This window comes from Protopterus annectens, chromosome 1.part0 (assembly GCF_019279795.1).
Source record: "Protopterus annectens isolate FY-2018-M chromosome 1.part0, PAN1.0, whole genome shotgun sequence".
NCBI classification, from domain to species: domain Eukaryota; kingdom Metazoa; phylum Chordata; order Ceratodontiformes; family Protopteridae; genus Protopterus; species Protopterus annectens.
Genome location: NC_056725.1, coordinates 851583853 through 851610672, shown reverse-complemented (window position 1 = coordinate 851610672; position 26820 = coordinate 851583853). Strand labels below are relative to the sequence as shown.

Sequence of the window (26820 nt, the reverse complement as noted above, 5' to 3'; positions counted from 1 at the left end):
CAGGATTTTCCTTGCAGTCAGCCTGGTGAAGGTTGCCATTTTGCTGAAGTATTGAGATAGTTGCCCTTGCTTCTCTGGCGTGAGGTAGGCCATCTGGGTGTTTGTATTCAAGCTGGCACCCAGGAAAATTATTGTTTGAGAGGGTATTAGTTTTGATTTCTTTTTGTTGACTGTGTATCCCAGAAAGTTCAACAATTTTATTACAAACGCCAGGTGTTTCAGAAGTATGTGCTTGCTGTCCGCTTGGATCAGGCAGTCATCCAGATATGGGTATATTTGTATCCCTTGAAGTCTGCAGAAGGCAATTACTGATGCCAGGCATTTCGTAAACACTCTGGGTGCAGTAGATAAGCCAAAGGGCAATGCAGAGAATTGATAATGGGTTGAACCTGCAAGAAATCTGAGGTATCTTCTGCAATCTTGTCTGATAGGGACATGCAGGTATGCCTCCTTGAGGTCCAATGTTACCAGCCAAGACTCCTTGCCCAGCATGGGAAGAAGCTGCTGTAATGTGAGCATCTTGAATTTTGGTACAAGTAGGAATGTGTTTAGGATGGATAGGTCCAAAATAGGTCTCCAATCTTTGTCCTTCCTTGGTACCAGGAATAGTCTGGAATAAAAACCTTGACCCTGTTCTTTTGCAGGTACCTCATGAATAGCTTTCATGTCCATGAGAGCTGAAATTTGTTTTTGTGCCTCTGCCCTTTGATTTTGTGGCAGGTTTGGCATGCCTCTCATTTTTGGAAGGGTGTGAAAGTGGAATCTGTAGCCTCTGTTTATAATGTCCAGGATCCATTTGTCTTTTGTGACAATATGCCAATTTTTTGAAAATGTCAGTTTTCCGCCTAAAGGTGCTGCCATTAAAGCTTTGCTTGGCATGCAAAGGGGAAAGTCATTGTGTCTGCTTTCTGAATGACTGTGATCTATCTTCTCCACCTCTTGGTGTAGGTGCTTGCCATTGTCTGGCTCTGAATGATCCTTGAGATTGCCCTCTACCCCTCGGGCACCTGTATCTGCCTCTTTGAGGTCTGTCCGTGGCTGGAAAGGACCAATTTTTTGAAGGCCAGTTTCTGCTGAAACGTGGAGGTTGTACCTGTAGGAAATCTTTCACGGTTTGCATTGATTTTGCCTTTTCCTCCATTTTCTTTAGTACCTCCTCAGCTTTAACACCAAACAATACATCTTTTTGAAGAGGTGCATCTAGTAATTTAGCTTTGACATGATCTGGTAAGGTTTGCTCTTTGAGCCAAGCATGTCTACGTATGACAGACCCTGTAACAGCAGCTCTACATGAGGCCTCTAAAGCATCAAAACCACACTGCAAGGTATGTTTACCCACTTGCTCTGCACTATGCAACAAATCCTGCATCTCCTTTAAATCTGGTTGCTCAGGTTGTGTCATTTTGCTTTTCACCTGAGATAACAAAAACTGTTGATACTTTAACATATGGAACTGACAGTTTAATGCCCTCATGGTTAAAGTGGATGAGGTGTACACCTTTTTCCCCCACCTTTCTAAAGCTCTGGAATCTCTCTCTCTGAAGGTAATGGGTTTTTGGCAGTAGAGGCCTTAATTCCCTTGGGACCCTGTGAAATAGTTTCTGGGTCAGCAGCATGGCTTTTGTATAGGAATTGGTGTGAATCAGGAACCCGGTAATACCTGTCAGGTTTAACAGGAGCTGGAGGTAAAGAATCTGGGTTGAGGCTGGCTTCTGTGTACACCATCTAATATATCCAAGACAGGAGGGATAGCCAGAGGCCTGTGCTGGGGAAGCAAGAGGAAATCCCTGAGCCTTTTCTTGGAATCTGAGTAATCTTGGCCTTCCCAGTGGAAGTGTTCCCTTAAGGTATGTAAGGTTTCCCCAAAAGAATAGTCCTCAGGGGGGGAGACCGAGGGAATGGACTCCTCAGCATCAGAGTCTTCAAAAGGGGAATATGAATATTCCTGGTCCTCAATGTTCTGAGGTGATACAGGTTTGATCTGAAGAAGGGTAGTCTTCCTCCAATCTTGGCCTTTTGTCCGAGGGGGGTTGGGAACCCCTGATAAGAGTAATCAAATCCTCAGCCATTTTGAGCATCTGTTTTTTAGGCATGGGGCCTTGAGAGGGGCTCTGTGGACCTTGTCTTTTAGTTTTCATGGTTGCTTTAGATTTTGTGAAAGCCTTAATGGAAAAGGAGGAAGGCCTGAAAACACCTTGAGAAGTGGCAGGCCTGTCTAAACTCTGAGTTTCCCCGCCAAGAGTGGCGTCAGTATCTGTAGTCGGAATGGGGGCCGAGGAGCCTGCGACCTCGGGCACAGAAGACACCGCTAAAGAAGCGTCATCGGTACTCAGGGGCTGCGTAGGCACCTCGCTGAGAACCGGAGCACCGGTAGTCGGCTTTAGCGTGGTGTCGGTAGAAGTCGCGGACCTTGTATGTCGGTCCTTATCTTTGCTTCTTTTACTCAAAACTGGAGTCGGTGTATCCGACGACATAATGTAATTACATTTTTTACCAAAATAGTGTTGGGCGAACTCCGCCCAACGCTTAATAGTGTGTTTGTTGAATCTAGCACAAAAACGGCAGGCCGAGATGTCGTGGTCTGGGCCTAAGCAAGGAATACAGAAAGAATGGAAATCCTTATGCGGTATTTGCTTCCCACATGAAATGCAATTATTAACTTTGTCTGACATCGGTCTGAGGGAAGAAAAGTTTCCCCAACCGGGTACTTAGCTTTCAAGAAGACTTCGGCTGAAATATTTTCGTAAATCTCAGGAGCTGGCCGACCGGCACTTACGAACTGCTTCTGCTTCGGGCACCGCGTGGCAAGAAAGACTGAAGAAGATGGCGTCGGCTGGTTCTTTTATACCCCTGCCGCACTGACGTCAGGAAAGAAGCGACGACAACTGACGCCGGACCTAGACTTTGGAATTTGGCCGATCGAGGACACGCCTGATGGCAGGATAACCCATCTGTTATGACTGCAGCTGTATGCACGATGAACATTAGTGAACTATATTAAAAATGCAGACAGCAAACAGCTGTGTTACAGGAGACACTCCTGGAAACAACTGAATACGTGAAATTGACAAAGAAAGGTTTTCAGGGTGGTTATTCAGCTGAATATCTGGGAGAAAGGAAAAGAGGAGTACTTATATCAATTGCAAGACGAGTTCCAATAGTGATAGAAGAGGATAAAAATAGATAATGGCAGTTTTGTAGTGCTAAGGGGCTACTGGCAAAGGACGAGGATTACACTGTCATGTATTTATATTCCACCTAAAACTGGTGTAATGGAACTAAGATAATTCTGGGAGGAAAAATCAGTTTACAGCAAGGAATATTTAGAGGAGGGGACTAGAATTTGATTTGCAGCAGTGAAAATGTGGCTGGGGTCCAGAAAGGAAAGTACAACAAAGGAGGGTAGATTTTTGAAGAAACTTGTGAAAATAATTGGCATGGAAGATGCAAATTCAGTAATAGGAGTTTGAAGTGAATTTACATATTACTCCCAAAGATATAAAAACTAGGCCAGGCTAGACAGAATTTACATTTCACAAGAACAATTGCATTTAATTGAAGGTCTTGAGTCATATCCAATAACTATTTCAGATCATGTGCCAATAATAACTAAAATAAAAACACAAGGTAATGAAATAAAAATGAGACACTGATACTTTCCCATCTATCTTTTGAAAAGAGAGGAATTTAAGGAATGGGTAATGGAGATTATTCAGGAGCTATTCAAGAGGATATAAGTTACTTCTGGAAATACAGCTAGGGAGTGGGATAAAATTAAGGTGGAGTTTAAAAATAGGGTGGAAATCAAAGAATGGGAGCTATGGTTAACAAGTAACAATAATTATTCAGAGGGACTGACAAATGTATTGCAGAACAGGGGGAATTTCAGAACAAGAGGAGGCTCAAGTGTAGAATGCTAAGCAGAAAATAAGGGATTACCTCTATAAAATACAAAAGTATAGAAAGACTCCTGTTAAGCAACTATTTTTTGACAGGAACACTAGAGCACAAAACCTTGTAGCTCAGACTCAGGCAATAGAAAGCAGAAGGGGCTGTCACCAAGCTTAGTCAGCCAATAACAAGAAAGGTAACAGATCTTGTACAGGTATTACAAATATTTTGGAAATTCTACGAAGTCTGTATAAAGCAGAGAAATATGGAAATCGAGAAAAGATAAAAATGGAAAAGTTTATGGAAGAATTAAATATGCCAAGGTTAGAGGTAGATAAGTCTCAATTACTAACAGTCAGGATAGGAAGACCAGAGAAAAAATGAAGCGTATAACCAATCTACAGGAAAGTCCCCAGGAATAAATGGTATTCCTGTGGAAGTTTGGAAGCTAGGAGGGAAAAAAGCTGATAAAGATCTGGAACTTCTTTTTAACAGTATTAAGAGAAGTACCAACATCCTGGAAGAAAGCAGTGGTAGCTGTAATACCTAAAGAGGGTAAAGCTCCATCAGATCCAGCTTCATACAGGCCCATTTCAATACTAAACCATGACTATAAAGTGTACATGTCTACAATGGGTAAACGAATTGCAGAAGTAATGCCAAAGTTTATAGATATTGTGGTTTTGTGGAGGGGAGGCAAACATTTGACATTGACAGAATACTGATGATCCAGGGGAAAGCGAATGTAAGAAAATACCACTGTTGTTGACGGGTCTTAATGCAGAGAAAGCATTTGACAGAGTAAGCTGGGACTTTATGTGCAGGGCAATGGAAGCATTTGTATTTCCTGAAAAAATTATAAGGTTGATTATGAGGATACATTAGGCATCAGAGGCAAAACTTTGGGTGGGGTCCTCTCTGATGATTTCTGCTTCAGCATAGAAACCAGGCAGGGGTGTCTTCTTAACCCTTTGTTATATGCATTATATTTAGAACCACTGGCAAAGAAAATAAGGGACTCAGAAATTCAAGGATATAATTGGTATGGTAGCCGAGAAGAAAAGCTGGCTGTGTTTGCAGATGACATTATTTTATACCTGACAAAACCAGAAAGACACATTTCAGTGTTGTGAACCATTTTGAGACAGTTTCAAATCTTTTTGTGATGCAAAATTAAATGAAGCTAAAACAAAGGCAATAGAGGTAAATTATGTACCCACTTATGAAACGGTTCAGTCATATCCATATTTAAGAGGACATAATAAAATGAAGTATTTAGGAGTATGGATTAAAAATTATTCCGGTGTGGCAGCTAAGGATATGTGGGCAGAGACTAAGTAAAAGATAATACAAAAACTGAGAAAAATGAAAGCTTTGTTATATGGATACGGATAGTAAGATACAAGTAGTTAAAATGTTTTTAGTCCCATTAGTCTTATACACAGGTCAGTCAGTCATCATTTTATCAATCACAGGAGAAGTTGTGGATAGCAATTAATGAAGAGATGAATGATTTTATTTGTGAGGGGAAGATGGCAAGAGACATTACCCATTTTGAAGGGGTATTTCAGAGCTACACAGTTAAGGCTCCTATACATACCACAAGCAGAAAACTATAATTCAAAGTGGAAAAGGGATGATGATAAAACAGGGGTAAGTTGAAGAAACAAGGAGAAACTGGAATTTTGAATGCATGTTGTTAAGGGGAATAATGATGGTCATACAGAATATATCTGTAAGGTAGCAAAAGTATCCTAAGAGCTAAGCCAACATGGAAATGGAGCAAGGAGGTTCTGCTAATAGGGATGGCTGCAATTAGGGATACAGACAATAGGCAAGAGGGGGCTGGAATTTATTGCATTGATATCAGAGTATAGGCAATGTGAAAGAAATAGGGGGATCCTAAACAAAAGACCAGCATTGGTAGAGTTTTTAGTATAGTCTAGAACAGAAGCTGCCATTAAAAAAGGAATAATTAGTAGAGCATATTAAATATTGCACGACAACTATTAGAATCACAGGAGGTTAGAAAGGATAGGGAGGAAAGATTGAATAAGCAATTCAAAGAAACAATGGCAGGATATGTGTATTGTCTCCCAAATATGCAACAAAATCTAGATGATTTAGGATTTTTGCTTGGAAATGTTTACATACATATTTTTATACCCCAAGTAGACTCCAGAGAATTTTTCCTGTGGTAGACAGCAAATGTTGGAAGTGTGATAAGAAGACAGAGATAATTGGGAATGCATTTTCTGAGAGTATGGTGAGTTGGCAATCTTTAAGGATTCCCGGAGGGATGCACTGTTGCAGAAGCTGGGTAGCAGATTGGGGTGACAATGGAGATGGAGCTGTGATACAGAATCAGAATTCCCTAGATGTGGTAAGGCCTTGCTGTATCTAATTATGGTGGTTGCCAAAAAAGCAATTACTAGAAACTGGAAATCAAAATCTAAACCAACTACACTACAGGTAGTGACTATAGTAACAGAGATGAAACAACTGGAAGAGAGCTCTTGAAAAAAGAACAGGAGCAAACTACATAAAAAATGGGAATTGTGAGAACAATACATACATGGGAGGAATGAGGTTTAAAAGAAGGAAGGACTTAAATGAGCTAAGTAGTATTTAACTAAAAATGATTGGGGAGACTAGAAGTGATGTATAATGTTTGTAAGTGGGAGTGTGCCAATATGGTTTGTAGTGTAAAATGACTGCAACTAGGATTTTGTCAGTGTGAATTGCTTTAATTTATATAAATGTAAGATTGCCTGTGTTGTATGTGATGGTTTAATAAAGATGTTTCGTGTTTAAAAAAAAAAGGCAGGAATTAAATAATTTATGTTGTTGTTTGTCTTTTTCGGCTTTTCCCGGTTAGGGGTCGCCACAGCGGAACTCCGGCCCACTAATGATTGGCAGTAGATTTTTATGGTGCTGAGTTGCCAGCCCGACGCCCAACCTTCAGCGAAGGCACGCCCATTCATGCATGTCTTTCAGAGGCCACTCGACCGCAGGGAGGACATGCAGACTCCACACAGAAGGTACTCCAGCCGTGAATCGAACAGGAGAACCCCTTGCTGTGAGGCAACAACGCTACCGCTGTACCACCGCGGCTATAATTGAATAATTTATGTAATGTTGCTAAAGTTATAGGATATATAGCAATATATCTGAAGTGGTTTACCATGATAAGGTCGAATACACTAACATTAAACGTACATTTGACCGAAAAATAACATCTAAACCTAACATATCTAAACAGAGGAATGTCGAAAATAGTTTGCACGAAAAAGTGCATTCCATAATATTAACATTCCTCTTTCAGATACAACAGTTAGCTCACTTCTACTATTTTGTAGGGGAGCTATGTCCCACTGCACCCTCCATGTGAGGGGCTCTGCCTCTCCACCCCCCCTACTTAAATATACCAAGATTCGAGATCACACTACAGTGAGGAAATGGGGTTCCTCACTGAAGCGTGACCTCCCTCCACATTTCAGTACACACTTTCTCGACTAACCTCGTTTGACCGCTCATCATTCGATTTCCTGCCCCATACGAACAGTGACTTCGCACATCAGCCATTCGACGTCCTGCAGTTTGGATAAGTGCTATCAACCCATCTGAAGTAAAATGTTTGTAAACGTGAACTTATTAATACAGTTTGATTGCTTTTATGTAAATGTAAATTTGTCTGTGTCACAAGTGATAATTTAAAAAAGGTGTTTAAAAAAATAAACTTAAGAAGTTGTATCAACAATGATGAATGTGAAGTTCTTTCCAGTACTGTATTTTAAACATGGATGAATGTCCCAAACTGTCTAAAGTTTAGTATGTCATTAGGAGGGTACAGATTCTTCAGACTTGTATTTGGTGTTTCCTCTGCACAGGTACTCCAAACAGCTGCTGCACAAGTAACCGAATGTTTGTTACAGTCCCTGTAAACATAATTGAAGATCTACTGGTGTGGATTGACCCAAATAATTATCGAAAGATTACACTGACAAAAAAAAGATTTTTTAGAAAAATATTAATGATATTGTTTATCATCATTTGTTATGTATTTTGGAGATAGTTTGTTTTATTTGATGGTTGAATTTTATAGTTTGTATTCTCTTTTCTTTCTTTATGTGAACTTAAAATGCAATACAAAGTTTAAAAAAAGAAGCTGATGCAGCTGCTAAGCAGGTTCAGACAATATAATCTAGAGTTAAATAAAAACAAACAATTTGACAAGTCTGAAACAAGGGTCATATTCTAATGTCAAAGAGACTGAAGCCTGATAAAGAGCAATTATGCAAATGCCAGTGGGAGACAGGTAAGAATTATATGGTTTTCTAGGAATGGCTCAGTATTATGCACATTTGTACCGATTATGTCTGAAATAGGATGGCATACTGGTCTATACGGCTGCCTCAGAGCACTTGGTTCTTCAATTCGTTTCTTATTTGGGATGCTTTCTGTGTGGAGTATGCATGTTGTCTTCTTTGTCTGCATGAGTTTTTGCAAGCTCTGTATTTTCCTCCCATAGCCCATTGTAGGCAAACAAGGAATTCTCCAAATTTCCAGCAGGTGCATGTGTCCTCTGCAACTGGCTGGTACCCGTCCAGAATCATTTTCTCTGCCTTGTGCCCACTGAACTCCAGAATAGCCTCTAGCTTCCCCAGTAGCACTTAAATTGATTAAGTGGACAATTGGAGAATGAATGAACATCTGATACAACTATACATCAAATCAAGCTAAGCTATTATAGTTTAGGGTATGGAATTAAAGTTTTGAAATCTTAAATAGTTGCAGATGCAGCTGTATTAAAATACTACAATGTTAATAAGCAAGTTCTACTGCAAGAAGATGCCAGTCAGAATGGTAAAGGAGACATTATCATATAAGTGAGCTGATCAAACTGCCTAGGCCATAAGCATTAACATAAACACAAGCTCAGATACAAAGTAAACATATCTATAGTATATGGGTGTGAGACATTCTACAAATACATCTACAGCAGAGAAGCTAAAGTAGAAAGAAACCACAAACCCTTGAAAAGCATATTCAGAACTTTTTATTCAAAGCAACTCCAATATTGCAGAGGAAGTTTCTTACCATACAGTCAGTGAACTACATTGTAGCACATATGTTAAGCACAGCATATGTTTTAGTGAAGACTGAACTGTTAGAACAGCAAAAAACCCTTCTATGGAGTCTGTTGACTATTGCTAGAAAGGTTATTACAATAAACTGGAAAAAATATTACTCACTCATTTAAATACTTACTGACAATTTGTCAAAATGAGTTGGCCACTATTATAATGAGAATAGATAATTTTAACCAGTTATTATAGTAAGTAGTAGTTTTAAGTGTTTTATTAGAAAAGTATTGATTTAAAATCTCTATAATATATTTACTATTTTTTATTCTTTTGAATAGAAATTGAGAATTTGATAATTAACAATAGATTGATACAGACAATTATAAATAAATGTTTTTTGTTTGCTGTTAAAAAAAGACCACCACCAATAGATTCTTTGGCTAATACTACACTTGCCAGTGACAGCAAAAAAGTAAAAGAATTCCAAAGGTGTACTGTGACTGACTTGCAAATGCAATTGCCAAAAATGCTTATGAGGAGAGACTAGTCTAAGCAAAAAGCATTAGTAAGGAAAGATAATTCAGTCGTATTATAATTTTAAGGAAGATACAAGTTTGCAAATGTCTGAAGATCACAAAATTTCTAATCTACTGAAAAGACAAGTGCTTGTGAGGGTGCAAGAATTACATCCAGGAATAATAAAACACAAAAAAGACAGAAATATAATGTACTGGTTGTGAATACTGACTCAGCGACAGCAGGTAATGCAGAGTTGTGTCATATGCAATTCATATCACCCCATCAACTGTAATCTGCAAAGAGCTCCTGAGTTGGAAATGAAGCTTGAAAATAAAGCCCCAGACTGAGTGAAATTTGATGAATGATGAATCCACTATTGAATCTTGAGCTTGAGACGTGGAAGGAAAGGACTGGGAAATCCAGGGAGTGGCAATGGTGAAGCCACATTGACTTGAGGTACCATTGAAGCTTCCTCACGTAGAGCCTGGTGAGAGGGAGCATGGGGAATGGTGGAAACAATGAACCCAAGAACCTTGAAAATTCCCTGGCCATGACACGTCAGAGGGAGAACTGACTGGAAAAAGCCAATTAGAGAGACAGCCTTGGGGGCAGGCAGAGATACCATAGGATTGCAGGAGATTTCTAGGCTAATGGCCCCAGCACCCTTACAAGCCTTGCCAGGTTTAACTCGTGTTCCTGAGGGTGTCTGGTTCAAGCAGACACTAAAATCAGCACCTAATGCCCCTATCCAAGAGGTATACAGGTGGAACTCCTGGGGTGAATTTCCGGTTACCCATCCAATTGCCCAAATTATACTTAAATAGGGTCAGTGAGGGGCTTTGTTTAACATGAATAGGAAAGCTTGTTCCAAAGGTGGGGCAACCTCTGTGAGACAAATCTGTCTCTCCAGCAAGTTCTGTTGATGTCATACACCAGGTTAAAGTCCTTTGAGCAAGTGACACACATGCCATCTGACTTGCAAATATGCAGCATTTCCATTGAAGATGTGTCAGAGATTGTTCTATATGCAAGGCACAGGTCGCCTTTGAGCCGTCTGTACGACACAGAGTAAAGTGACAATGATTTCAGTCTGTCCACACAACACAGATCTTGAAGACCCTGAATTTTCTTTGTAAGGAACCTTTGTGGTCTTTCTAATCGCTGCAGTGTTTGGAAAGGAACACACCAAAGGGAGTATTGTACTCTATTAATGGCTTGATGAGGGAAGAGTAAGGGGAGTTAAAAAAAAGAAGTTACATCCTTACCATAACTTTTGATGTTTGTAGTCCATCTCGCCCTTCATTCTTACTCTGTGATTGGAGCCTAACCTCGGCTCTGACTCGGCCATACTGTAGCTCAAAAACTTCTTGTTGGCTCGTGGCTAGGAGGTATCCCATCATGCATAACCACTATTCCCCAGATCTTGTTTGCTGCAAGGACAAAATATAGAGACAAAGAACAAACCAAATCAAAAGGACTAACAAAAAAGCAGTAGGCACTCTACCCCCAGGTCCTCAAGGAGAGGGCAGGAGAGAGGGTTCGTAAGAATGAAGGGCGAGATGGACTACAAACATCAAATGTTATGGCAGGGACATAACTTCTTTATGTTCTGTAGTCCTATCTTGCCTTCATTCTTACTCTTGGGACAGCGTCCCTCGCACCTTCATCTTGGGTGGCTCATTGGAAAATGCTCCTGAGTACTGTGGAACCAAAGGAAGACCCGTGAATAGAAGCCATATCCAATTTGTAGTGAGTAATGAATGTGTGAGGTGAAGCCCATGTTGCTGCAGCACAAATGTTGTCTATTGGGATTCTAGCCTGAAAGGTAGACACAGACCTGGTAGAATGAGCTTTCACCTTGACAGGAAGATCTTTACCCCAGCAGGAATAGATAAATGAAATGCAACTGGAAATCCAGTGAGACAGTGTGACTTTAGAAACTGGAAGGCCCCTCCTAGAGTCTGAAAAGGAGACAAACAACTGATCTAACCTTCTGAAACCTTTAGTTCTGCCCAGATAAAAACACAATTGTCTATGCACATCCAGTTGGTGGAATTTGTATTCTGCCTTGTTAGAAAACGTACGGAAGAACACAGGCAACTCAACAGACTGATTAATGTTGGCTTGAGAAGAAACTGTAGGAATAAAGGAAGGGTTTGTCCACAGAGAGACCCTATCTTTATGAAACACCAAATAAGGGGGCTTAATGGAAAGAGCTTGCAGTTCAGAGACCCTTCTTGCAGAAGTGATAGCCACTAAAAATATAGTTTTCCAAGTTAGAAACTTGAGGTCACATGTTGCTCAAGGTTCGAAAGGACTGGACGTAAGTTTATGGAGAACAAAGTTCAAATCCCATGGAGCCACAGGATCCATGACTAGGGGTCTTAGCAAAGTGGTCCCTTTGAGGAAGGCTCTACAAAGCCTATGAGCCATAAGATTAGGTTCTTTAGCAACATGAAAGGTGGAAATGGCTGCTAACTGGACTTTGATAGTTGCTGCTGAGCCTTGGTTGAATAACTGCGAGAGGAAGTCTAAAATGGCAGAAATGGGAGCTGTGTAAGAATCAAGGTTTCTCTCACGGGCCCAAAAGGAGAATGTCTTCAATTTACTGGTATAAAGTTTACTGGTAGAAGGTTTGTGAGAAGATGACAGGATGTGTACAACCTTGGGAGAAAAGTCATGAAGCCTGACTAGGGATGGAATTGGAGCAGCCAAGCTGTCAAGTTGAGGGTGTGGAGAGAGGGATGGAACACCCCCTGACATGTGTGTCAGTAAATCTGGCACTGGATCCAGAGTCCACGGTTCGTCCTTTAGATGAGTTCTGAGGAAGGGAAACCAAATCTGTCGAGGCCAGTAAGGAGCAATTAGGATCATTCTGCTTTCCTAGGATATTGCTTTCTGAATTACCTTCGATATGAGGGGGAAGGGAGGGAAAGCATTGAGAAGTCCTGTGGGCCAATCGTGAACGAGTGCGTCTCTTGATGCCTTCCCTTCCGGGGGAATCAGGGTAAAGTAGCTGCTGCATTGGGTGGCAAAGAGATTGCAGCAAAGCTGACCCCATTTGCGAAAAATTTGTTCCTCAATGTATGTGTTCAGAGACTGCTTGTGAGGCATCAGAATAGCCCTGCTGAGCCTGTCGGCTATGATGTTGGATTTCCCTGGGATGTGCGTTGCTACTATCAGAAAGCACTGGGAAGACACCGCCCACTCTCATACTCGCAGGGCTTCTCTGTAGAGGGGGTAAGATTTGGTTCCTCCTTGTTTGTTTAGGTACTATACCACCAACATGTTGTCCGAGTGGATTGCAATTGTCCCTAGAGGGAGAAAGCTGTGAAGTGCCTGCAATGCTAGAAGCACTGCTCTCATCTCCAAGAAGTTGATATGCAATGAGCCTCATGATCTTGCCATGTGCCTTGGATTGTTCTCCCTAGATAACGCCCCCCCACCCTATCTGGGAGGCATCCGTGATCACAGTGGCAACTGGGGGGGGAGGTGGTCTGCCTGTGTTTAGATTGCTGGTCTGGGTCCACCAACGAAGATCCTGTTTGCACAAATTTGTTATCAGGATGGGGTGAGACAGAAGAAGGTACTGCAGTGACCACTGGGCAAAAAGTAACCACTGCAGGACCCTCATGTACAGTCTGGCTAATGGAACTAGTGTTATTGTGTAACCCATGGTCCCTAATAGCTTGAGCACCACCTTTGCTTTGACTTTTCATAGAGGAAGTAAGTTCAAGACTTGTTCCCTTAGACATTGAATTCTTTCCATGGTAAGGTAAGCCCTCATTGAGACGGTGTCTATTTCGGCACCAATAAAATTCACATGCTTAGAAGGCGACAATGCAGATTTTTGCCAATTTACTGTAATTCCTAACTGCAGGCAAGTTGAAATGGTAGCATCCCTGTCCTGTAACAGTAGATGCCTGGTGGTGGCAGTCAGGAGCCAGTCATCTAGATATGGAAACACTTGGAATCCCTGACATCTCAAGTGAGGCATAACCACTGCCATACATTTGGTGAACACCCTGGGGGCTGTGGTGAGACCAAAGGGCAGGGCACAGAACTGATAATGACTGGCTCCCAGCCAGAAGTGTGACTCCTCGATGCCCTGTCCATTTTGATGTGGTAGTAAGCATCTTGGAGATCTATGGAGCACATCCAAATGTCTTTCCCCTAACAACGGGAGTATCAACTGTAAGGTGACCATTCAGAACTTGGACTTCTGTACAGATTTGTTCAATTTGCTGAGATCCAAAATGGGTTTCATGTCCCCTGTTCTTTGTGGCACCAAAAGGAATCTGGAGTGAGTCCCTAATCCTACTTGGTCTGCGGGGATGGGTTGGATGACTCTTCACAAGCAACGTTTGGATTTCTAGAGTTGCTGAATGCCTGTGATTGGGTGGCACATCTGGGATTCGTCTGGTCTGAAGGGGTGGAGAAGAGAAGGGAATATGCTAACCTCTGGTAATTATCTTTATACCCAGAAACCTGACACGACATCACTCAAGACAAGTGGGTATTAAAGAAATATGACCCCAGACTGGCTCCAGAGATGCACAGTCGGGCCTCCTTTCAGGAGCGCTGATAGGGACGACCACAAAAGGAATCATGGTCTCTCTGGTTCTGCGGGCCTCCTCTACCTCTAGGGTGGTGTCTACCATTATTTCACCTTGTGCGTCCTGAAAAAATCTCTGCGATTTTCTGAACCACATTTTGCCGCCCTTCTGCCTTTTGGAATAGGGTCTAGAAGGGACGGAAAAATGGACTCCCGTGGCAGACAGAGTTTTTCCTTCTTGCTCGCACCTGGTGAGTGTGTCCTTTACCTTGGCTTCTGAACAATGAGGATCAGTCAAATAGGGCACTGGTAAACGTAGACTTAAAGGCCTCCACAAAATTACACAAACGCATCCAGGAGTGTCTTTCTGAGAGAGACTCCTGAACCCACTGCCCTATTCGCTCCATCCGCTGCATACGAAATCAGCCTCATGGAGGAGTTCACAACAGAATTAAGGGTAGACATCTGTGCATTGACCTTCTGAGATACAGCAACAGATACATTATCCTGTAGAGCATTGCCCAGCTCTTTTAGGAGATCTCTCTGGAGGCTTGTGAAATGGGACAGGTAGTTCAGTGATCGAAGTGTAAAAGCTGCTGAAGAAAAGATGCGCTTCCCATACCTATTCATCTTTCGAGACTCCTTGTTCAGTGGATGGGCAGTGGAGGAAGTTTCGGCAAGTTCCTTCTTGGTGTCGGCTGTCACCACCATGGCATCTACTGGTACACCCTTTAGCAAGAAAGTCCTTGTCCTGGGGTGCTGACAAAAATTTATTTGGTCTTCTAGGAACCGGTTCCACAGACTCAGGAGATTCCTACACCTTTCGGCTTACTAACTCCAGTAGCCCGTCGAAAGGAGGAGACACCCAAGAGGTGGAGGGTTGAGACCCGGAAGCCTTCAGGTACATTGACTCTTCATCAGAAGGGAATGTGGTGGGCCAGCTGCCTCTCTGTTTAAGAATCTCAAGGATATCTGTGAATGAGATATCAGAGGACAACATGGGGGGACCCTTCTGACTCCTCAAGGTCAGTGTCTGATAGAATAGACTCATCAGGGGAGTCAACATGTTTCCTTCCTAGGTGGTTCCTCAGACAGGCATTCTGGGGAGACCTCGGAAGACTAGGGACCACTCATGGAAGTATCCCAAGGCTGCGGGTCTCTGCTGTGTTGGGAGAGAGAGGGAGCAGACACTGAAGTCGGTGCTTTAGGGGGAAGAGTGTCAGTACCTCTGGATGGAGCTGAAGACCTGGACAGCACACTCCTCATCACCTCAAAGGCCGATCCTCCCGGCTCCGAGGATGCCCTCCGCTCCGAAGATGCAGAGGCAGCCCTCGGTACCGAGGAGGTGGTCTCAGAGGCTGATGTGGGGTCCAAGCTCACCCAGGCCGAAGCACAGAGAAGTAGGCTCAGAACCGAAGAAGTTCGATTCGAAGCATCCCCCTCAGGCCCGACTGCAGAGCTGAGGATCCTAGACCCCGCGGACGGCACCAAAAGGGTTGGAGCGGATACCGGAACCGAAAGACCAACTGAGGTAGCTGGATCTGACCTATCCACAACCGGAGGCACCGACAACTCTGGCTCCGAAGGCTCAGAGAGGCTTGGAGGAGGAACATCGATTGGGTGTGGGGGCACATTGGGCTCCGGAACCGACTGGGACAGAGCCAAAAGCAAATCTGCCAGCGCCGAAGTCTGAAGTAGTCTACACACCACTCTCTCGACATCCTCATCAGAAAGGCTCCTAGAGGACCTGGAAGATACAGTGGGGGATCTAGATTGCTGAAATATAGGTGACGTAAGAGTCGGGAAACCAGTCGAAGTTCAGATGACTGGCTCCGAGATGTAGTGTCAGTTATCGGCTCCGAAGTTCCTGGAGCAGAGACTGATGGATCAACTAAGCTAATTTCTGTCGGCACCGAAATCAGTGGAGCCGATGAGGGTGTAGCCACTTCAGCAATTGTGTCTGGCGGCTCCGACGAAACAGAATGGGTGGGAGACTGCCTTTTTGTAGTTTTGGGGCTGTCTTTTTTGGAGGAAGAAGGAGATTTAGAACTGGACGATGAGGATGTGAATTCCTCCTAAAAGGAATGTTTTAATAGTCCCTTCAATATCAGTTTGTTCTTCCTCTCCTGAAGAACACTAGGACTGAATGCATGGCAAAACAGGCAAGACTCTTGGAGGTGAATAGCCCCCAAACAGTAAACACAAATTGTGCCCTTCAGTCAAGGACATCTTCTGGGCACATTTAGTGCACATTTAGTACACTTTTTGAAGCCCGAAGGCTTATGATTCTTGGAGTCTTGACATAATGCAAAAAAACCACAATCCGCAAAACAACACACAACAATTTGAACAGAGAAAAGGATAAACGGAGGACTAGGTCCTCTAATTTAAACAGGCCTAGCCCTAAGAGGAAGGAGAATAAACCAAGGACTAGGTCCTCTAATTTAAACGGGCCTAGCCCAGGGAGAAATGGAAAACAGAACAGAGTACTAGGTCCTCCAATGTAAATGGGCCTAGCCCAATTGGAGACAAACAGAATGAGGATTAGGTCCTCTAACTTAACCTAGCCCAAAGAGGAAAGCAGCCGCACAGGAGATTACTGATGCAGGGATAACAAAAAGGCCAACGGAAGAACAGCCAAACAATGTACAACAAATACACAGAGAAATAAGCAGCAAATAGTCCAAAACAGACAAAGACTGCAATAAACACACAAAACTAGCAAGACAATATATTATTATCCAACAATGACAAGAAAAATTATTGAAAAATATCACTTATCCATGGCCAAGAAGAATCACGTCTGAGCTGAACGAGCAGTAAACGAGATCTGGGGAGTAGTAGTGATGCGTGATGGGATACCTCCTAGTCACGAGCCAACAAGAAGTTTTTGAGCTACAGTATGGTCGAGTCGGAGCCGAGGTTCGGCTCTGATCCCAAGAGTAAGAATGAAGGCGAGAGAGGACTAGAGAACATCCTCTATTTCTGGAGACAATGCCCTTACTTACGAGATGAGCAATATGAAATGCCCTTCTTATCAATGTGGACACATGGTGATCAAAGTTAAGGCTGCTGTCATCCTGTGCCCAGATCCCTCACCACTGACTGTGTACTTAGTGTATTGCTATTGATCTGGTAGTTTGTAGGTGCATCACCCATGCTGAAGGGGAGGATAATGCATTTTGTTGCATTAAGTTTAAAACCATGACTTTGGCATCAGCCATTAGTCTGCGTAAGACCTTCTTGCGGGATGTTGACATCACTCAGGGTTTCAATGATCGCTCCCAGTTTGTAGACATCAGCAAACTACGTCAGTCGCAGTCCTTTCCTTTATGCCTGTAATTCAGAGAAGTAGATTCCAAACAGTAGAGGTCCCAGACCCGATCCCTGTGGAACACCACTTGTTACGGGTCTGCTGGAGGAGGTGGAGTCTCCTATTTTGACCGCATGAGTTCTATCAGTGAGCCAGTTTGCAACTACACCTGACAATATATGGGTGAAACCCAGATGGGTGAGTTTATCAATGATGCCTGAGTGGGGGATTGTATGAAAGGCCTTGGCTAAGTCTAAGTAGGCCGCATGCACAGAAGTTTCCCTCGTCTAGGGCTTTGGTGACCGTCTTGAATCTATCCAAGTTTAACAGGCATGATCTCCCCTTGACAAAGCCAAACTGGTTGGGATCAAGCATTTAGAGATTTCCTATATCTTTAATAAGGTCAATGATAATTCATTCCATGACCTTGCAGAGAAGGCTGGTTAGGCTAATGGGTTTATAATTCCCGGAGTATGTGGATGCACCTCCCTTTGGGCAAAGGCTGACAGTAGCTGTTTTCCATTCCACTGGGATGAAGCCAGTGCTTTGGCTGTGACTGAAAAGCACGGCCAACTGTGATGCCAATTCCTGTTTTAACCCATGCAGAACACAGCCTGGGATGTTGTCCGGTCCAACAGAGGCTGTAGTTTTGGCCCTGGAGAAGGCATTTAAGACTTGCTCCTCACAGATACTAGGTAGGGGACAGGTGTTAGTGATGCTATGGGATATATGTAGCGAAGACAAGAGAGTGATACAACCTGTCAGCTAGCAGGTTTGCTATATCCATTGGTTTTGTATATGCAGTACTATTAACTATGAGTTCAGTGGACATCTGGGCCTTACCTTTGAGGTTATGGATATAACTAAAGAACGCCTTGTGGTTATCCTTAGTTAGGGAAGCTAATCTGGATTCGTACTTGGCTTTGGAGGACTTCACTAGGAGTCTTATTTGCTTGTTTAAGTTCAGGAGGGAGCGTTTCCAGTTTTGAGACCATTCCATCCTACTCTTAAGGCAGCAATTCTTTGCTTGTATAGAATGGCAGTTATCCACCGGGCAGGTTTGTTTTTCCTTGAAGATCTTGCTTTGGTTCCATCAGGTATGACAGAGTCACTACAATTGTACAGGTACATGTATAAAGCATTAGTGTATAACTCAGCAACGGTATTTGGTCCGTCAGTGGGGGGAGGGGTTATGAAGCTATTTATGCCGTCACATAAGAGGTTGTAATTGGCCTTGGAGAAGTTTTGTAGTCTGGTTATTGGTAAGGTGAGGTCATGTGTTATAGTTACTTCTAGTGAGACTGACTTGTGGTCGGATCTCACCAGGGATGGCCACACACACTGGGGGTGGTGCAGCAGTATGCCATGTTGGTGAGCACCAGATCCAGGATGTTTGAGCCCCTTGTGCGTGTGTCAACCACCTGGTTCAGGGCACTGGAGTTAAAAGTCCTGTAACCTTAGGGCAAGTGAGTATAATCTATTCAGTCAGTGGATGGGTAATTAAAGTCACCCAAAAGCAGGGTTTTTGGTTTTATCTTGATTGACTTGAGCAGATCCAAGTAGGCTGAGTGGATGTCCTGATTCATGGAGAGTGTCCTATAGCTGGCAATGATCTGAAGAGGGGTCTTGCCTACAATCAACTGCACAGGATGTAATTAAAGGGAACTGTGCTGTTTGACCCATCTAGAGATGTATTTATCTTTAATAAATATTGATACACCACCTCCTTTAGTTCTCATGCCTTCAGTTTGTGATCTGAACATGTGGAAGGAAATGTAACCTGGTACAGCTAGTCTGCTCTCCACAGCCTTAAATCAGGTCTCAGTGACTGCACAAATGTCAGCATCTTTAAAGGTGAGGACCGCTTTCAGAGAGTGCAGTTTCTGCTTTAGATTCCTAGCATTTAGTAGGATAATCTTGAGGTTGTTTTTAGAGGGTATTTTTGAATTGGGAATTTTGTTCTTATGTCATTACCTAAAAAGGGCACTATGGGGGTGACAAGAGCATTAGCCAGTAACAGAAATCCCAGGGGTGACCGATGAAGACCATCTCTGGCAAAGCAATGAGGTCTGTTGACCATAGGTTCATAGGTTCATTAGCCAGTTTGCAACCCATCTTGTGTGTATGGTTGGTTTACAAAGCTGATGTGTTTTCAATGATACCCGAAAGTGGGTGGTTGTGAAAAAAGCCTTTGCCAGGACGAGGTAGGGCTGTGTGGACAGCCTTTCCTCATCATCAGCCTTGAGTGACTGTTGAAGAAAGTCAACCAAGTTTAAGGCATGATCTGCGCCTTTGACAAAGCAGGGCCAAAGATCCAAAGTCTGTAAGTCCCCATCTTATTTTATGAGTTCCATCATGATCCTCTCATATCTTTTGCAGATCAGGCTTGTCAAGCTGATGGGTGGGCGGGCGGTGGTAGCAGGGCACCATTGCTTTGTGAAGTGGGACCAGTGGACCACAGGTTGCCGCTCGCCACGAGTGCTGGAGGTGAGGCTAAGAACTGCTAACAAACAGCTGTCTCACGGTTTAATTCATTGAGTTCATGGAGCACACCAGCACACCTGGTCACATGTCCCATGGATGGTGTGTTTCGGCATGTTTTGAGCAGTTCCACCTGGAGATTAGAGATGTTTGGAGATTCTACAATTGGAGGCCTCTATCCCTCTCCTTGGGGGGGAGTTTGCAGGAGACACTGCAACCTGAACCTCAGTATGTTGGCAATGTCTGTGCAATGTTTGATTTTGAATTGTTTTGAACTAATTCTGAACTGATCTGGCTCTTTCTCCAGGTTTTCAGGCTAACTAAAGAAGAGAACATGTCTATGATTTGTGTTTGTGTCCTTTTGTCTCCTTAGCTCTTTTTATGAATTTTATGATTTAGCTAGCCTTTTTTACTTATAATGATCAAAGGTGTCTCAAGGTGTTTTAATCTTTGCCCTTTTTGTAGCTAGCTTCTCCTTTTGTTGTTTCCTTGTTTGGGCGGGGGGTCCCTGGAGACTGGTTCGTTGCCTGGGAGTGACCTTTGCTTTGGGTTTGTCTTTGTTTTGTGTTTTAAATGTCATCCAAGGGCATGACAGAAAGGCATTTGTGCTAAAATGATTCACAATTGTGATTATTTGTGAAGTAATGTTTTCTAGGGTTTTCTTTTAAAGTGTCCTCTTCTTTAGAGTGTGAAGTTTTCTGAGGTTTGTTTTTCTCTCCTTTTTTTATCTCAGGTGGTCTTTAGGATGAGGACCTCAATTGGTCAGATGATGACTTCCATGCCAGTGAGGGGTATACTTCGGTGTGAAGTCATTGAGTCCATGCATGTGATGAGATGTGAGATCTAAAATTGGGGAACCTTGTAGGGGTTTTTAGGGTGATTCCAGTTGGCATTTGAGTTTATGTTTATGAAGTTTAGGTAGTTACAGAGTGTTGGGGGCTTGTAGTAGTGATCCCAGTCTATATTAGGTAGTTGAAGTCACCAGGGTGGCCTGTAACATGCTACAAATTGCAGAGCAAGTGGGACTATGGTTGAGGAGACTGAGGTGGGAGGAGAGGGTAACTTGCATGCTACCAATTGCCAGAGCAATCTTGCCTATGGTTAATTGCACCCCTCCTGGTCTAGGATTGTCCAGATTTTTGGGGCGGGTGTGAGTGTCAGAGTGGGTGTGAATTGGCCTCCCTTCTTGTCCTTCTTTTGGGCAGGTTTCAGTTTGGGGCGATGCATGATGGTGGAGGTAAAACCTGATGCTGCTGAGAGATGCCTCAGTTGAGACAGTTTGAGGTTCTCACAGCACAGACATCGAGCATACCACAAGTTCCTTTTTGAGTTGAGTAAAGGCATTGAGGTTGAGACTTTTGGCATTAAAAGAGCACTTATACCATGTCATCCCAGGGGTACAGATACTGGATCCCCTTTGAATGACACCAGAAACTATGTCAATTGTTGAAGTCAATCATTTTTTGTTTGTATTGAGATATCATCCTAGGCAAAGGTAAAATGATGCTTAAGGCTAAGGACATACCTGCCTGACACTCGGACAGAGCTCAAGTCATGTGTCTCTTCATATAGCCCAGAGAGGTACGTCTCAAGTTGTTCACACCAACATGGACTATGACGGAGTCATAACACTGCCTGTTGTCGGCAGACTTGAGTGCGTGTGTGATGTGGTGGATCTTGGCACCTGACAGACAGCTGACTGTGACTTTTTCCTTATCCAACCTGGTGAGATGGGCATCTGGATGTCTCACAATTGAGTCGCCTATGACTAAGATGTTTGTTTTTGTGTTATGCCTTAGGGACTTAACTGGTGAGGCACTGGTGTATGATATATTATGTGTACTATGTTCTGCAGAAGATGTATTATGTGAATTGTGCTTGTGTTTGTGAGATCTCTGATGTTTAGGTAAGCTACTGTTAAGGACCTCTGCATATGTAAGTTTATGTGTTGTTGGTTTGGTAGGTGCAGGAGGGTGAGGTGTGCGTGCTGACAACCTGCTTATTATCAGATGAATTGACTGTTGAGAGAGAGAGCCTGGATTCTAGGTTCTTGATATAGATGCATCTCTCACAAAATGAATTTGTGTGGACTAGAATTGGGTTGTCAGTGTACGAGGCAATTGCTACATTGCCTCAGGATGCCCATGTTGACCAGTCTAGCTGGAGAAACTGTGGGAAATTGTCCATCCATAATGCTAGGTAAGTAAATGTGGTCAGAAAACAGGGAGAGGACAAGAAGGACCACGTAAAGCAGAGGACAGAAAAAGTGGACAAAAATATGAAGGGCTAGTGGGGAGGATCTGTGTTGGTACCTCTGGAGCTTCACTGAACGTATCACATGGGAACTGTCCGAAACCTGCTGCCGACGAAAATATGATCCTGAGACTCCATAACAGGGAAATGGTAAACTTCTGATTCTGAAGCAAAGTGTTGGGAGAAGGAGCTTGAATAAGATCATCCAGATAGGGAAAGATCTGAATACCTTGGATCCTCCAAAGGCAAGGACAAGCATAAATTATTTGATGAATACCCTCAGGGCAAAGCACATAACTGAAAATGCAAGGAAGAGACAGAGGAATATAAACATTTCCTGAAGAAAAGATGTGATGGTATGCATCCTTGACATCCAGAGACCAGTAAGACCTGGAGTAAAAGAAGAGGGAAACAATGCCTGCAGAGATCAGATCCAAAAAGGAAGGTATCTTGAGAAAGGTGTTCAGCCGGGAAAGATCCAGAACTAATCTCCCAAGTACCCTACTTTCATGGAACCAGAAACATTCTGAAATAAAATCCCTTCCCTACCAGGGCAGGATGTATGGTTTGAATGGTGTCCTGAGCCAAAAGTGAGTGAAGAACCTCTGAGACATGATACAGCTGTTCTCAAGGAGGTTGAGGGATCCCTGAAAAGGGAGGAAGGGACTTCAAACCATCTAGTATCCTTAATGGATAATGGACAAAATAAAGTGATCTGTAACCGATTTGGAAAAGACAGAGACAGACTAACTGACAAGTGAACCTGGCCAACTGTCAAGTAGAACTTGGCTTAACCTGGAAAGCAGGTTTCTGAGAGGCAGAAGTTGGAGTAAACTATGTAGGAGGCACATACCTAGGACCCTTCTTGCCCACAGGAGGATGGCAAGATTGCCTACAAACAAATAGATTTAGAGGGATAATTTTTCTGAAATATGAAACAAAAATAAGTTTCAGCTCCTGCAGGGTTTTACCCTTGTTCCAGACAGACTTGAAAACTTCAGCTGCAGAAGACCCAAAAAGATGATTATCCAAAGGAGCATCCAAAAGTTTGGCTTTAATTTCATCAGGCAAAGCCTGCACACAAAGCCAAGAAAAAAGCCTCATAACTGAGCCAAAGGCAGCAGCCCTGAAAGAGGCATCAGCTGCATCATAGCTACACTTGATTGAGTGGCAGGCACCTTAAGAAGTAGAGTCCAGCAGGGAAGGAGCTGAAACCTTCTCCTCAGAGTCAGAAAGGTCAGAAACCACCTCAGACACCTGAGAAAGGAGATCTAAAACATATCTGGTCATATGAGTATGGTAGTTGATGGCCCTAAAAGATAAGAGTGGCAGCAGTGTACATTTTCTTGCTCAGCCTTTCCATAGCCCTACTATCCTTATAAGAAGGCAACAGCTTGGGAAATAACTTGGATAGCTTGTCAGAAGAGACTGACTCCACAGAAGGAAGGGTCAGCAGAAGGGCATTACTCAGGCACTTTAGAGAATCTGACTTCTTAGGTGCAGGGGGCTACTGACACTGCTGAGGAAATATCCAGGAAGGCAGCCATAATAGGAGGAACAGATGATGGCTTAAGTCACCATCTGTAGGAGCTAATAACAGCTTTTCTGAATCTGAGAGACTTCAGAACAGTCCCACTTAAAATAATCCATCATTATGGGCAATGGTATCACCAAAGGAGAGTTCCTCCAAGGGAGCATCTGAACTTATGGAGTCCTCCTCCTACTCTGAACTGTAGTCCAAGGGGAAGGGATTTTGAAAGAGGAAGCAAAATATTCTTTCCGAGTCTATAGCCCTATCAGAGGATTCCAATTGCCTAGGCCTCCCGAGTGGAGTGGAAAACCAGGGAACAGCAGGCACAGAGACCCTTTGAGGAGGCTTCAAGACCAACAAAGCATTAAATAGACCCTAACTGAAATCCTACCATTCATGTTCAGGATCATCAACAGGGGAAATATTCTTGGTTTAGTTTCTTCTTCTGCAGTATGTCCACACAAAACATCCCCAGAGGTCAAACCCTGGGTGAGACTCAATAATGGTTATACGAATCTCCTCCCTAAATATGAACTGAGGAATCCCCCTCAGTCCTTCACATATAATCAACCAAGGTTCACCCTCAGTGTCAGACAAATGTTTGAAAAGCCTCTGAGGACATGCAAAAAGCAGAATCCATGCCAGCCTCCAATGGGGACGCTGCAGGGGAATCTGAAGCAACCATCAGACTGTCCTCTGGGCTTTCAACAGTCTTCTGGGGGAGGCTAGAACAGCGCCTTCTTGGCAGATGGCATGACCTTGGGATGGAAGGATTCCATCACAGCACCAACAGCCAATGAGTTAAGCCACTGCTTCTCCAGGTAGATGGACCAAGTAGGAAAGACAACTATGAAGGGTCTTAAGCACAAACGCCTAGCAGACACAGCACTCTGTATAGTCACGGAGAGCACCCAAACAGAAGAGAAACTGGTTGTGACAGTCTTTATGGGAAATCTGGCTCCCACACTTGACATTTTCCCTTTCTGGATGACATGAATACAAAATCACAAAAAGAAAGAAAAAAAACAATGAGGCACTTATCTGAAAACCGCTTGGCAACCAGCACACAATGGCATTCAGCCCGACGTTTAACAGTGATGTCTGGAATGCATGCAAAGTTGTTTTGAATGTGTGCATCCATACATCACCTTTATGCCCTATGCCTTGCGTGGGGAGAGTATGTGTGACGTACGGCACCTATAAGAACTAGTAGCATTGATACACTGACCAGAGATTCCTTTGCTAAAGAATCTGCAAAAGTGATAGGGAAGGACATCAACTGAACTGATAACCCACTGCAGGGGAAGCAGATGTATGGTAGCCATACAGGGAAAAAGATGATGAAAAAAAGATTGTGGTCATAGAGGGATGAAGCTCTGACTATTAACAGTGGCTTAGTCTCTGGAACAGCCTGAGAGGAGAGGTTGGAACCAAGTGAGTTACTCTGGCTTGCTCCTCCTTGGCGAATATCTCATCAGCTGACTGCTCTAGTGCAAGCAGAGGCTTCTGTGACACCAGTAGTCATGGATTGACAATCCCAAGTCAGGTATGGTAGCCTTTATGTGCACGTCTGTGGCAGCACACACAAAATGGGGAGGGGCATAGGATGACTCTCCAGCAATGCAGGAGCTCACGGTCACCAGGGGTGGAGTTATAGTGTAACACATGGCCTCACTGCTAGGATGCCACCAAAGGTACAAGTACTTTCATGGTTGTTTGAATTACAACCCCTCTTTATGGCCCTCACCCTGATGCTGGTGATACCCAATATGGGAGAACAAATATCCAGTTGGGGGAGTCTTATGGTCAAGCAGGCATATAAACAAACAACACCGGGGGAAAAAATAATCACAATGAAAAGACAGAAGTGCATGTGTGACTAGTGACTACAGAGTTCATACATTTCTGATGTACAGGATACCCGATGTTGTCATACATGACAACGGTCTACAGTACAAAAGTCAGACATTTCAGAAGATTTGTGCATGAGTGGAAATTTAAATACATAATGTCCAGCCCACATGATCTGCAACATAATGGCCAAGGAAGAGAAGTGCACTATTAAATATTCCAGATTTGGGTAACTACTGAAACAAATCAAGCAAGTACATGGACAGTTCAACAGCCGATTACAATTACTGAGAAGCTACATTTATGTATTTTGAATGGGAACAAATTATCTTATTTGAAGTAAAGATGCATTCTTAAGCTTAAAGAGGGAATTTTAACTTAATATGATCAATGTTACAATGCATTCTACCTCATAAAATTTATATAATGTAAATATAATCTAGGTACAAAAACAGGGCTATGGCATATGGGTTGTACAGCTTTAAATACACAACTTAAAGAGCACTGCATCTCCAGTGGTACACACTCCTTTCAGAATGCCAAAGAATAATACCTCAAGGAGGTTAGATGCTCATCCACAGTGCTGCTGTACAATGAATATTCTGATAAGCATTTACATGCATAGCAACCTATTAAACAATACTATAGAGGGCTCCAGGACCTGAAAAACAAAATGCAACTGAAGGATCCAAGTACATACTAATGAATCAAATGTTTTGGACTACTTCCCAGAGAAAGCACCAACTAACTCTAGCAAATGAGTTCTACAACTGTAAAATGAGGGTCACAAGAAGCTGAAAGAGCTATCTTACGGCATCAAGGGCCTGACAACTAAGGGCAAACTCCACCCAAGACAAAGTTACTTTAAACAATATTGTTTCAATCCTGTGTTTACATGGCAAGTTTACTACTACTACAGTTTTCCAATAGCAGTCTGCATGTTACTATATACTGATAAAATAGCAATTTAAGACTTGCTGTATGTAAAGTTCTGCATTCTCTACCACCAATTATAGACATGAAAACAAGATCACATTAGTGCGGTGCTGCTCTGACAAGTTTAAATAAGATAAAATACAAATTTCAGGAATTCCTTCATGATTTCAATATTAATAATCTGCAAATTGAAAATGAACCAAGGCATTGCTTACCTTGTGTACACCAATAATTTCAGGGAAACATCCTAGAAATCCTTTATACTCATGGTTGGTTTCCATAAGAAAATGGAGGTCTTTCTTTGGCTGTTAAGAAGGAAAGGCCATAAACAACTGATACTTGAACTCACAGGACATTCATTAAATAATACACTTGAATATTTACATTTAGTATGACAGACAGC

At 42.9% G+C, this 26820-nt stretch overlaps 1 protein-coding gene across 1 annotated transcript in view; it reads right to left on the bottom strand.

The window, feature by feature from the left end:
• The window catches only part of SNX9 (sorting nexin 9), a 1114799-nt gene that overhangs the window by 131428 nt on the left and 956551 nt on the right, over window positions 1–26820 (bottom strand). The window contains exon 15 of the mRNA XM_044063919.1: window positions 26633–26722. Within this exon, the coding sequence (XP_043919854.1) occupies window positions 26633–26722 (90 nt within the window). The remainder of the gene's footprint in view (window positions 1–26632; window positions 26723–26820) is intronic.